The sequence below is a fragment of the Amblyomma americanum genome, chromosome 6, assembly GCF_052857255.1.
Source record: "Amblyomma americanum isolate KBUSLIRL-KWMA chromosome 6, ASM5285725v1, whole genome shotgun sequence".
In the NCBI taxonomy this organism is placed as follows: Eukaryota; Metazoa; Arthropoda; class Arachnida; order Ixodida; family Ixodidae; genus Amblyomma; species Amblyomma americanum.
This window is the reverse complement of record NC_135502.1, coordinates 108,195,612-108,209,292: the sequence shown is the minus strand read 5'-3', so window position 1 is coordinate 108,209,292 and position 13,681 is coordinate 108,195,612. Positions and strand designations below refer to the sequence as shown.

The following is a 13,681-nucleotide window of genomic DNA, read 5'->3' as shown; positions in this document are numbered from 1 at the left end:
GTCGTGAGTGGCCATCTCCACATCTTTCGTCAGACACACTAGTACAATGAAGAAAATTCATTATAATCTCTAAAGAATGATATCTCCGCGTAAAAGGAATGGTTTAACGACCCGTGGCATTCTTTTACACTCGCAGCGCTCGGTACGACCATGTGCACTGGCTGGAACCTGTGGAAAATCACTTTACCGTGCACCATACCCGCACCGCGATGGATGATTTTCCCAAACTGCCATTTCTGGACGAAATACTCGAGAAGTACGACCGTCGGGCATGGCCTACATTCGGGACACGTGAGTCGTATATACGAGCTCGCTCTGCATTTCGTACACAATGTAAACAAACCTGCCTCTAAAAATTAGTTTTCATAACTTCTATTACAACTATCAACTTAACTACGTGCGCTGCCGGAAAAAGAACACTACCGTTGAGCTTCATTAATCCTGTCCTGCGCCACTTGCTGCCATCTTGTCATTAGAAACAAATCATAATTTCATCCGCCCAGATTACTTTCTGCCACCCCCTTCTGTATGCTTACTCTTCCATTCCATTTCCTTTTACCCTCGGTCACCTCGCGTTGAGTTGAGTTGAGTGGTTGTAAACTACCGGTGAGATTAGCCTTGCAGTTGCTGCCGGCAATTGCTCGCACTGCCTACCCTGCCCACGCCTATTTCTTCATGATTTCAACTAAAGTATAATTTTCAAGTACACTATAAAGTAGTTTCTGCCCAGGTTTACTGCGCCCGCTTTGTCTCTTAACGTTGAACCTATCATTTTCATTTCTTAAAAAGCTCGTTGAGCTCTGATCAACTTAATTTTAGCTACTACCATCGGCCTTCAAGTTATTGCCCCATATGTGAGCACTGGTATGATAAAAATATTATAGATTCTCATCTTGATGGATAACAGTAAGTTACCATTCATTATCTGAGGACAACTGCCAAATACACTCCAACGCATTCCTTTTCTGTCAACTATTTCACACTCGTGGTCGGGGATATGCGGTCACTACTTGCCTCGTGTATAGAAATATTCGCTTACCCCTCCCAGTGCTTCACCGCCTACTGTAAACTGTCCTTCTCTTCTTGGGCTGTTCAAGAGCGCTTCCGTTTTCCTCATAAATACTTCTGCTGTAAATTTTCGTATGCGTCCGGCTTATTAAAACATGCTAGCATTTCCTCTGGTGGTTCAAAGACAGAAAGGACGACATCACATATTTATATTAAATGGCGTGTGTTTCGCTTTGAGACTTCCCCGCAATTGCGAAAACGATTATTTCGCTAAATACTAGGGCTGAGAAAATTAGCCTGTCGCGGCGAAAACCACAAGATTCTCATATCGCCAAACTCAAGCAAGAGTGCCGGTGCCTAGACTTTCCTTTTACCTGTATACTGCAATTTCTTGCTGCTCGCGTGTATACAGATCGTTTTATTTTAATTTATTATAGCACTTCCTACAGAGGTAACGGTTTACCTCGACATATACAACATGGGCCCACTCAATTCCGGAAGCATGGTAAGTGAATTTGTTCTTGTCATGATGAGAAATAAGCGAAAAGGTGACCCAAATCAAATAAACAAACTTTCTATCCTTCGCAGCGAAAGCTTTCTTTATGGCGCATTTTCGAAAAGATGGTGGCATCACCACCTTAACCATTAGCCTTGAGACCAACTCAGCTTCGACTTTTCAGCATATCGGAGTGAAGAAATACACATGTAACTTGTGTTGTCTGTAATGAGGTATTTCTTTTAGGAATTACATGCATTTAGCTCCTATTCTCTGTAAACTAAGGCCAACGTTCTATGAACCTGAAGCCGAACACGAGAGCGAACGTAAGGAATAACTTCATGTGGAACTTATTCAGAAATATTCAGTACCTTTCCGCCCGAATGGTATCTAGAAGTAGAGAAATATTTAGGCCAGAGAGGGACTTATATCAGCGACGGCACAAACCAATCAACTTCACTCCCTGCTGCCTAAAACCACACGTCCATTGCAGCGAGAAAAACTTATAGTTGTGGCGAGTATCGTCATCTTCATCGCCTTTAGTCCGTTAGATCTGCGGCGCGAGTTTTTACTAAGGTACCACACAATTCAAAGCAGCCACACAGCAGCATATTCCACACCTTACACACGACACCGACCTTTCCCCTAACGCACTCATCGATACACTAAGAACACACACATACAACCACGGTACAAACCCCTCCCCCCTATACAGACACCTCCAATCCGAACCTCGAGGTGAATTGTAGAGTTAAAACCACGGTGTAAGAATAATATGGTATTCTTGCACCGTGGTTAATGCTGTGTATTTTAGCACGCCTTCCTTGGCGCGAAGAATGAACAGACGCGGCGCATGGCTACGTATGAAGGACGTCGCGATCACGGAAGCAGAAGTCACAGTGGACCTCCTGACTCTCCGCCATAACTTCCCCAATAGCCAATAGCATGCTCCGCAATTCGGACGATCAGTCGATCGCACACCTCCCGGCGTACTTCAATACATGCTGGCAGGAGGGTGCACCTCATTCCTGGCGTCACGGCAAAATTTGATTCATACCCAAAACACACAAACCTCTTACTCCTTATCTCCGTCGTATCTCACTAACCTCCAGTCTGGGCAAGCTCTTCGAATACGTCGCACTCGCCCAGCTTACCTAACACATGCTGGAGCAAGACCTCTAGTCGCATAGCATGCTGGGCTCCCGTCCCCACCTGTCTCCTCCCCTCTGTCCCCTCGACAATACCCTTTCCTCTGCCCGGTGGATCCTCCCTCGCTGGGGCTGGAGCACCTTACTACTTGGGAGGCTTGGGAGACCCTGCTGCGCTCTGAGGACCCGGAAACTTAGCCATCGTTGCAGGCTGTGCTGCCAGCGTCATGAACATCTGGGGCATGAACGTTTCAGTTCAGTGAGGCCGTGAGGGTGTCCAGGAACCTGCTTGTCCCAAACTCCCCTGTATGCAGGTCGTTTCACCTAATATTTCCTGTAATTTTTAAAATTAGGCTTTTTTGAGTGTGAAGAGCGCTCTTTACGGCATAGCATTGTCAGCGATGTAGTACATCAGAATACGCACATGCTAAACAGCAGGCTGGTTAACGTTATTCAGTAGCGTATAGACGTCGATACGGGCCTCTGATACGCGCAACCGGACAGTCGCCTATGCAACAACATCAAAATGGGCCTGCCACTCCAGACCTCTCGACCGCTAATGCCAATCAGTTTTCACGGACTAAAGTACTAAGCCGGTAAGCTTACATCTAATAATTTTTTTCTTGCCATAGCATTTGCTGCGAGGCCTTGCAGTGAGTTACTAAGCGCGTCTTCTAAACTTAAATTCTGACACAGTCTAGGAGGACCCGCACCCTCACGTGACCCCAGTAACCTTGGTGGCTCCTGTAGCTTGTAGGACACAAACACTGCCTCCTACGTGCTCAGAACAGGCCTTACATGTGGCCTAGGGGCTTTTTGACCAGCCCTGCATATAATCGCTTAGCCCCGCGTTTGACACATCATTTGCATGCCGTACCTTCGCAGGACTACGACCTCGACGTGTACCTGCAGCAGTCGTGGTACGACCCCCGGCTAAGCCTCCTGCGGTTCGGCATAAACGAAACCGTCATGCTGAGTGGACAGGCCATCACGGACCTGATTTGGAAGCCAGACCTGTACTTTGTGAACGCCAAGCGGGCTACCGTTCACGATGTCACGGCGCCCAACGAGCTGGTGCAGATAACGCCCGACGGCTATGTTCTGTACGGGGCGAGGTGATGACAGTATTAACATTTGAGCTCTCGCTAAAATCGCTAGAGGGCGCGAGCGGTCGTGTTATCAAAGGCCGCGGTGAAACATTTCAAGACTATTGTTGTGCCCTCTAAACTAGCTGCACAGGTAAATAGCTTCATGTCAACCTGAACAATCGTTGAAGGACACTGCTTCAAATATATCATTGTTTTTGGAAAGGAGAACGCAGCGATAGAGCGGCAGTGTCTTCGTCTTTTCTGTGGCATAAAGGGCCGACTTCGGAGCCTTGTGCAAAGGACATTGTAGTAGCGAGCATCATTTCGCATATTAATTTTCAACTTTTTCTGCCCATCCCCTTGGCTTCCCGTAGTGTGTAATAGAAGGCAACAGGCGGGCTACTCTGATCAACAAGCCCACCCTTCCTCACAGTAAAGCTATCTATAGTTCAGGCGTTCTGCCTATACTGCCGCGAATTTCGATTTTTCCTACTTCAAGCTCAAAGCCACTTGTTCACGGTTTTTTCAGTTCCTTTTTTTACGCGGGAAGCGACCAGATTTCTGTCGAATGATTGTAGGCACGCCCGCAACTGCATCTCCAATATTCGAGGTTGTCGCACATGTTGTAACCTCTTATCTCAAAAGTTTCGTCGCCGCATTTATTGGAGTGAGATTGAGAGATACGGCCCCTGTCATCACCGACGGCCGGCAAGCACAGCTGCTGCTATTGACGCCGCCGAGTTTTTGCTTTTGGGGGCTACGAATTCGCCCAATAAGCTGTATCAGGCCAGTCTGCTGCCTTCCGTCCACGTCCGCGTACGTCCTGTCAAGCCAGCCACGCGGTAATAGGTAACAGCACTGTCCGTATTCCGTTACGCCGGGTGAATCGTTATCGCCAAACACTGCTGGGTAATGTTGGGAACACCAATTGCGCAAAACATCTTAGCGGCGCAACTTCGTAAAGTCGAATCAATAAAACTGTTAGTGGGCATGTCTCTCAAGCACAGCAAATGTGTAGCCGAATTTTAGTGCAGGAATTCTGTGTTCTGTTGTGTTGGGTTTAAGAGCACGTACGAAACTAAGGACATCATGCGCCAAAATCAAGATATAGAATGATTGTTTTGCGTAGAAGTATGCAATAATGTGTGACCTAAGAGTGGTGTAGATTGCATAAAAGAAATCAGTTTATGCTACCTATTGATGACTAAGAAAAAAAATTTTAGCAATGACTAGTATTAAAACCCTTAAATAAAGCCGGGTAACCTCGGCGACCATCCTTGGTTGAGCAAAGATCTCGAGGCTCGCAACAATCAAAAGAAGACCTCAGTCTTCTTCTCAGTTATGATAAGTTGTCTGGGGTGCGGTTAAAAAAATGTTTGTTGTAAAGTATTCACTATATTTTATCAAATCTACAATTTGTTTAGAACACCTGCTTGCTTTAAAAAATCTAAAAAGCACGTGAAGAGTCAACAAGTGCATCTTAACCTAAGAGCAATGTTAGATGTGATGGTATGAGAGCAGAAATTCTCGAGTTTATCTTCTGTCCTGGTATTCCTCCCATGAATTCCATAGCCAGAGTTTTCAATGACATATCATTATTTCTTTCTTTCCAGGGTGCGCCTTAAACTCTCCTGTCATATGTACTTTCACCTCTTTCCCTTGGATAGGCAGAAGTGCTTTGTTGTTATCAGGCCATGTGAGTACGACAATGACTACTTTCAAAAGAAAAAATATAGATGTGGCGCTTCACGTGATCGTTATTCAAACACTTTATTGATAGACAACACACGTTGTACACTGTCGAAAACAACAAAAGGCCCCTGTCTGCTTTTTTTAACAGATGCGCAAAGAACGGATCAAACGAGGATCTCGTGGGCGCGCGACAAGCCGGTTTCTTTGGAGTTTGAGATACAAATGGAGGAATTCGATCTCGTTGGCTTCTACACAGGAGAATTTGTCGAGCGCCGCCAAATTGGTAAGACCGGTAAAAAAAGTAGTCGGCAACACTGGGATTCACCGGAAGTCGCTGGTATCACAACAATCTCAAAGTGGAGCTTCGGATGTGAGGCGCCACCAGAAGACAAATAACTTCGGTTATGCCATAACAGCAAAAACATTGCTAACGTCATTATTTTTGATTAAAAAATAGGCCTGCAAGCACCTTAAGCAAAAAAAATATCCTTTAATTCGACCGTGAGAACAGCTTTAAGAGCAGCAATACTGACAATGCATGCAATTGACAGAACGAAATTTTCTATGTTTACGCAGCGATATCTTTCTCCTCTGCCCGGTCAAAAATATTTTTTCGGAAGACATACGTCACCCTTGGTACCAGTTATACCTCCACTGTTCATGATCGGTTTTCAAAAACCTCCTTTAGTCAAACGCGATTTAGCGATAGTCAGAGGAAATTTCGTATTACGGAGCCGGCCTGAATATGAATTTAAAAAATGCACAAAGGGAGGCATTCCTTATGCTCTCTTTCAATGGAGCATGATACTGAACGCAGAAAGGCGTCTTTCACCAGGAACCTGTAAGAGTGGTACGCCTAAATAGGAAGCACATGCTTTGCTGGTGGAAGCGAAAACGATGCTTCTTTGAGCACATCGCAGGTCGCCGCAGAAAGATTATTACACAAGTGCTAGACGGGTGCACCAGATGTCTTCATCGGACGCTTGATGCGCACCCACACTCTGAGGCACGGTACTACTCTTTCCTACGGTGGCAACGACCAGTTGGAAAAAGAACGTGAATATCAAACGCCCAATATACCTTCTGCTTGCTTTACTAATTATTTAAATCGTTAAATCTTCATTTGCGAATTTGGTAGGAACCTAGATGGTATAAAGAACACTGGCGAAATCCGTGTACCGAAATAAAAAAACGTGTCCTTGTTTGCTTCTGTTCATTACTTTTAAAAAAAATTCAGACCCTTCTGGCACTTTTCTTCCTTCATTTCGTCGAGTAGCATTTTCAGAAGGCTTAAGGATGCCCGCTCATGCCTCAGCTCATGTTGCCGGAGCACACGTATCGCACAATTCCAAAGCGGTTCACCGTGTAGCCGTTCTATTCGCGCCTTTGATCATGGAGTGACGCTCCAGTGCTTCATTCCTGAGCTGTTTACCGATCAGTAATGTCGCCATTCTTTCTTCGGGGAATTTCAGCAGCTAAAGTTTTTCGAAAAGCGAATGTGCATGCGTTTTCATAGAGTTTTACAAACCGAAATTTTCTCGCTTCTTATAAATCGCTAGATTTGATAGAGAGCTTGTGGGGAAAATGGCTAGAAATTGGATCGTTTTTTTTCTGATTAAGGAAATTTCACTTACAGTAATGGGACACTACGGTTACCATTTCGTTATGCGCTAGGTCTGGTCTCTTTCTTAGGAATCCAGCATGCGAAGTTGAAATTGCAGAGTTTTTTACGCAAATAGGCACGGTGGAGGAGGTATTATCAGGTTAAGCGGCATGGTGGCTGAAAACTAGTAAAAAAATCCATATACCTTAGCCGCGACCTTTCGTCACTGAAGCAAAGATTGCGTTTAGAACATGCTTTTGGCCGCTTCCTTAGCCGGTGCGCGCAATTCAACAGTGCTCCGCGTACTAGCAGTAAAATTGAACTTTCACTGGCCGCCTGTAATTTTCTTCTTCAAAATTCCTCGATTTTCTCGCACTGCTCCAGAGTAATATTTGCACATGCGGTACACCTTGTAACATTGCGCAGGCCTAGCTTTTATCAATTATTTCCAGAACTGAAGCATGTGAACTTTGTACTTGCAACTCTGTACTCTGACTTAACCTCATATCATGACTTCACCTGTTTAGGAAACACAAGGACTTTCTCTGCTTTCCCTGGCCAAACTTATCGAGGGTAGAGTTCAGTTGGAATCAATCCTGACAGTAGTTTCACAGCTTTGGTCGCGTCCTTAAGTTACATTTGAAATATTTTTTGTTACAGGAATCTAATCAATTTCCGAAGCTAAAGCTGCGTCTCTTAAATCAGTGAAGGGGTGTTCACTATGGTTTGGTTTGGTTCGGTTTGGTTTATGGGGGTTTAACGTCCAAAAGCGACTCAGGCTATGAGGGACGCCGCAATAAAGGGCTCCGGAAATTTCGACCACGTGGGGTTCTTTAACGTGCACTGACATAGCACAGCACACGGGCCTCTAGAACTTCGCCTCCATCGAAATTCGACCGCCGCGGCCGGGATCGAACCCGCGTCTTTTGGGCCAGCAGCCGAGCGCCATAACCACTCAGCCACCGCGGCGGCTGCGTTCACTACGAGCGAGTGAAGTGGCTCATAGTGAATGCCCCATAAATAGATATAAGAGATAGCATGCTCAAATACCTCACATATACGCAGACTTTGTTGTCTAATCTCACCTGTGACTTTGTCCTTCAAGACAGCCTAAGGTATGGTAATCACGCTGTCGACCAGTCACTTACTCCACAAGAGTGTAAACAGCTTTTAGGCATTCGGCTCCTCGCTGGTCGACGCTCACTGCATACAGTGAACGTCACCAAGTAAGGAGCCAAGTGTCAGGGTACAGACATTGCTTGAACTAAGCGATAATTTGTTTGTGTTAGCTGGTGTGCCCGCCTTTCTGGCCTCACTTTTGTTCAGTGAGCTAGGCTATATCTCCTCCTTCGCCGATTCTGTACGCAGGCAGCTTCAGCACCTTGAACGCCACGTTCCTTCTGCACCGGCGAATCGAGTTCCACCTGATTCAGACGTACTTCCCCACCTGCCTGGCCGTGTTCATCTCGTGGGTGTCCTTCTACATCACCATGCAGCTACCGCAGATACGGGTCCTGCTAGGCTGCACCACGCTGCTCACGGTGCTCTCAATCGCGTCGTCCATCCGCACAGTCGCCCCTCGCGTCTCCTACGTGAAGGCCATCGACGTGTGGGCAACCCTGTGCATCATCTTCATCTTCGCCGAGCTCGCAGAGACCACTCTCGTCAACTACCTGATTCGCATGCGCCTCAGACCGCACGTCATGCGCAGGGTCGACTTCGGCATCGCCAATCTGCTGCACGTGAGTGTGGTTGCTTTTGTGCATTAGTGCATACTGCTGAACACTGCTTATACGTTAGGGCAGGCGGGAAGATGTATGGAGATCTAAATGAGCACCGAAAACGCATTATGTGACATGTCTCTCATTTATAGTGTGTGGTTTATGGAGGTTCAACGTCCAAAAGCGGTTTCGGCTATGGGTGACACCTTAGTGAACGGCTCCGGAAATTTCGACCACCTAGTGTTCTTTAACGTGCATTGCCATCGCACAGTACATGGGCCTCTAGAATTTTGCCTCAATCGAAATTCAACCGCCGTCTCAATTCTAGTGCCAGTAGATTAAGCTGTCGTCGTATAATATATGCTTGCTATACATATTATACATATATACATAAGTAATATATATGTATTTACTTATGCAGGAATTGCTTTAGGCGCATGACTCTTTTATTTAATGCTAACTTCCCGTTTGCCTAGTTGTTCTGGAAGCTTATCTACTTATGAAATATAATAAAAGGCGGCAGCTATTATTCTCACGGCAACTTAGCTTGGCTCAGCTATAAGAGCTACGAGCACGAGGCGACAGCTTTCTTATGTGTGCCTTTCTCGTGTGGTCAAGAGCCAACCTAAAGATATCTGAAGTTGCACTTAGTGCTTGTAGCGCCTACTCAAGAGTAAGCAATATCCAGTTGGCCTATGTGGAGCGCTACACGTACGCTGGCTGAAACTGTGGAACGTGAAACTGTGGAACATATCCTGCTTGTGTGCCCTGCATTTGCTGACGAGCGTGCGTACCATGAACAGTGCATGAAAAAGGTCTCTCCAGTGCCTCTAACAATGGCCAGTGTTTAGGTCCCTTAGCCTGCCCTAGGCAACAGAGGCATGCAATGAACTCTTTTTTTAGTATTTAAAGGACATTGGACATTTTCACAAGCTCTAATTTCACCTTGCATGTTACCCTGATGCATTCTTCACTCAATGAACTTTGTTAGCCCATTTGTCAGACTATGCACTTCATCATTTCATATGTGGCACATTTACTCGCCGATACACCTTAGTACGCATTTAATGACCTTATTTTATCTTCACCTCCTCTTATTTTTTCTATTTACTTTTACGCCCCCCCTTTACCTCCCAAAATATTTTCCCCGCTCAGAGTATAGCATGCCAGCGATTTTCAAACGCAGGGAAATTAAGTTTTCGTTTTCATTAAAGAGTTTCTCTCTTTGTCTCTCTCATACGCTCCCGCGCTTGGAGCATACACTTGGAGGTTATAAACTTTTAGCCAACTAGGATATGATATTCTCAAGAAGTGGTGACGGCAGTCCAGCAAACACGAAGGCAGCGAAAAGGGTTTCCAAATGAAACAGCTTATAGAGCGGAGCTGAGCCCAGAAAGAACTGAATGACTCGGCGGCGGTGAAAGCAGAAATAGTGCTGGCAGTTGTCAAGCAGCTGTAGCTATCGGCCACGCTCAATTCAAAGCCGGCAAGGAACCATCGAGATCAGGCGCCAAATCAAGTACAGCAATGTGGAACAACGTGGAAGCAGTTCAGTGTGGCTGCAATATCGCGGCACAAACAAAGTGATAATTCCAAGTGCCGCCGGCTGCCAGCGTTAATAAACAAAAATTACAAAGATTCTCAACAGTATCACCTTATAATTCTTAACCACTCATTGCAGTAACAAGTGTGCCCTGACCACAGAAATCAGTACTGCAGTAACGGAATATCCGCTTAAAGGAAAATGTAGAAGTCAGTCGGACTTCCGAACTGCACATCGAAAATATTAGTGGAGCAGCGCACATCCCACTACCGGCTGATTTATTTGTGTGTGTGTGTGTGTGTGTGTGTGTGTGTGTGTGTGTGTGTGTGTGTGTGTGTGTGTGTGTGTGTGTGTGTGTGTGTGTGTGTGTGTGTGTGTGTGTGTGTGTGTGTGTGTGTGTGTGTGTGTGTGTGTGTGTGTGTGTGTGTGTGTGTGTGTGTGTGTGTGTGTGTGTGTGTGTGTGTGTGTGTGTGTGTGTGTGTGTGTGTGTGTGTGTGTGTGTGTGTGTGTGTGTGTGTGTGTGTGTGTGTGTGTGTGTGTGTGTGTGTGTGTGTGTGTGTGTGTGTGTGTGTGTGTGTGTGTGTGTGTGTGTGTGTGTGTGTGTGTGTGTGTGTGTGTGTGTGTGTGTGTGTGTGTGTGTGTGTGTGTGTGTGTGTGTGTGTGTGTGTGTGTGTGTGTGTGTGTGTGTGTGTGTGTGTGTGTGTGTGTGTGTGTGTGTGTGTGTGTGTGTGTGTGTGTGTGTGTGTGTGTGTGTGTGTGTGTGTGTGTGTGTGTGTGTGTGTGTGTGTGTGTGTGTGTGTGTGTGTGTGTGTGTGTGTGTGTGTGTGTGTGTGTGTGTGTGTGTGTGTGTGTGTGTGTGTGTGTGTGTGTGTGTGTGTGTGTGTGTGTGTGTGTGTGTGTGTGTGTGTGTGTGTGTGTGTGTGTGTGTGTGTGTGTGTGTGTGTGTGTGTGTGTGTGTGTGTGTGTGTGTGTGTGTGTGTGTGTGTGTGTGTGTGTGTGTGTGTGTGTGTGTGTGTGTGTGTGTGTGTGTGTGTGTTTGTTTGTTTGTTTGTTTGTGCTCTACGCAGTATGCCCGACACGGCTATCCAACGGACGACTTCTTGCTGAAGCTAGATTCCAACTCCAAGCTCGAGCTGCACCGCAACCTGAAGAGGGCCGAAGCCATTGACCGAGCCAGCCGCTACATGTTCCCGCTCTGCTTCGCATTCTTAAACCTAGTCTACTGGCTCTACTACACAGACCAAAGATATGAACGTTTCTACTTAAGTGCTATGTAATGAGAGCACTGCTAAACTGCTTCGTACCATAGAATAAAAACTGCAATAGAATCTGGCGTATGCACGGCCAAGTGAACCTCATTTTGGCTGGGCTATCCCTTTCAACGTACACTAAATAGAAATAGAAGTTGAACTGAATCAGTAGTGTACCGAATTATAATCACAGAGACTGTTCTCATCAGAAACGGAGCCATTATAAATTGTAACTTTAAAATGACCGAAAAATAAAAGCAGGTGTCGCCACCACCGGCGACCTTGCAAGTGAAATGCATGCGTCGACATCGAATTTTTGGAGCTGATTCCAGAGGCTCCGGTACACCGCCATTCACTTCAAGCCCGAGGCAGCCCGTACTTTTCTTTAAGGACGTCACAGGTTTGTATCGATTGGTGGAAAGATTTTTAAAGCCAATTTTCTCTCTGTTAAATGTATCTCTTCCTGCCTAACGAACGTCAACACAGCCGGAAATAGCCATAGAGTCAATTTTTACCGGGAACAGTAACTTGATAAAGTTTTGTCTTCTATAGTCGTGCCACATGAGGTAAAAAAGATCGTTCTTCTCTTTAATGCGCGTACTTATTCAGGCTAAATCGCGCTTTCAATGCGCTTGCGCCATAATGTCCATCTCGCCTTTAGTGAGGGCAATTGATAGTGCGCCAAAACGCGCTTTCAATTCAGAGTCAATTATCGCCAGCGCTTCCAGTAGTTATCTCTTTTCTCTATTACGCATGCCCAATAACTTTCACAGGACCTCTCGTACTCTCTTAGTCTCTTCTTTAGGCGTCTCCCCGTCTGCCCAATGAATGACCGTTTACAGCTATGCGGAATACTGTAAATGACGTTTCCGCCGCACTGAATATAGGTTGAGTCATGTCTGACGCCACACCCGGGTTTCTTTCTCTGGTTTTTTTGTTCGTTCACCTTTTACAATCTACATCCTATGTTCAGTGCGACCAAAACGTCGTTCAAAATATTCCCCTTAGCTGTAGGCGGGCATGCTGGCATACCAGTTTGCACTTTCCAAAAGCGCATACGATGAAATACCTACTAGCCCCAGTAGTAGCTTTTCTGATCTTAACCACTCGATGAGAGCAATAGAAAAGTTTTAAAAGCAATATTTTCCTACGCATCCGAAGAATGGATTATCACCCTCAATATTTCTATAGCAATAACTTAAAACATCCCAATATTTAAAAAAAAACATTTCCAAGAAAGCTGGAGATGATAGCATCAAAATTTGGTGTCTCAACCAATTTAAGAACGTCAGGGTATGCTATAAGAACAGCTATCAATTACGCATTTTCTGCCATACATGATGTCGACAAAACCTTTCTGTATCTCATCGTTTTACTGCTGTTCTCTGGCCACAGATGCCCTTAGAAATCCATAATCATCATCACATTTTATTCTGGACCCTGCGGATCGGTGACGTCAACTACGAAGTTCTGCCGCATGCTTCTGAGTAGCCGACTCGTCGATCACCCTGCAGTTGCGATGTCGTCGACGTGCTACGCTTGAAACCGTACGTTAAATGGTAACGAACAAGGGATTCTTCTCTCTTTTTCTTAGCTCTCTTTGGCTTTCCTTCAGCGCCTACCGTTCCTGGATGCGTGCGTGCGTGTGCGCGTTGAGGAGGGGGCATTCTTGATGGCGCTTGAAGGGAATATTCGGAGGTTAGGCTTCCCCCCCCCCCCACCCCCGGCTTGTGAACGTACTCTCGAGGTGCCCTTAGTGGTCCCGCACCGTGAGCACAAATATACATATGGGAGAGTAAAAAGCGAGTAGGCTGTTGTCTAGAGCACTCTCTTTTATAAGTGGGAGAGCGCTAGGGGACAACCTACCTCCTTTTTACTCCTTTCTGATTAGTGTACTGAAGGCCGCCGTCTTACTGCGAAGAATACGGTGACAATAAGCATTTTGGGTGGAAAAAACAGCGCGAAAGGGACGGAAGACAAAGAAGATGGAAACCACACGGACGAGCGCTCGTCCGTGTGGTTTCCTTCTTCTTTGTCTTCCGTCCCTTTCGCGCTGTTTTTTCCACCCAAAATGAACGCATACCAACTCGCCCAACTTTCTATTCTACTACAATAAGCATACCTTCAATAAC

At 45.9% G+C, this 13,681-nt stretch overlaps 1 protein-coding gene across 1 annotated transcript; it reads left to right on the top strand.

The window, feature by feature from the left end:
* The first annotated feature begins 209 nt into the window (after positions 1-209).
* On the top strand, positions 210-11,595 carry LOC144095440 (glycine receptor subunit alpha-2-like). Its single transcript, XM_077629180.1, has 7 exons — positions 210-291; positions 1,446-1,513; positions 3,538-3,767; positions 5,354-5,436; positions 5,581-5,715; positions 8,404-8,777; positions 11,367-11,595. Exons 1-7 carry the CDS (start codon positions 210-212, stop codon positions 11,574-11,576), a joined length of 1,182 nt encoding a protein of 393 aa, XP_077485306.1. The 3' UTR covers positions 11,577-11,595.
* Positions 11,596-13,681: the final 2,086 nt, after the last annotated feature.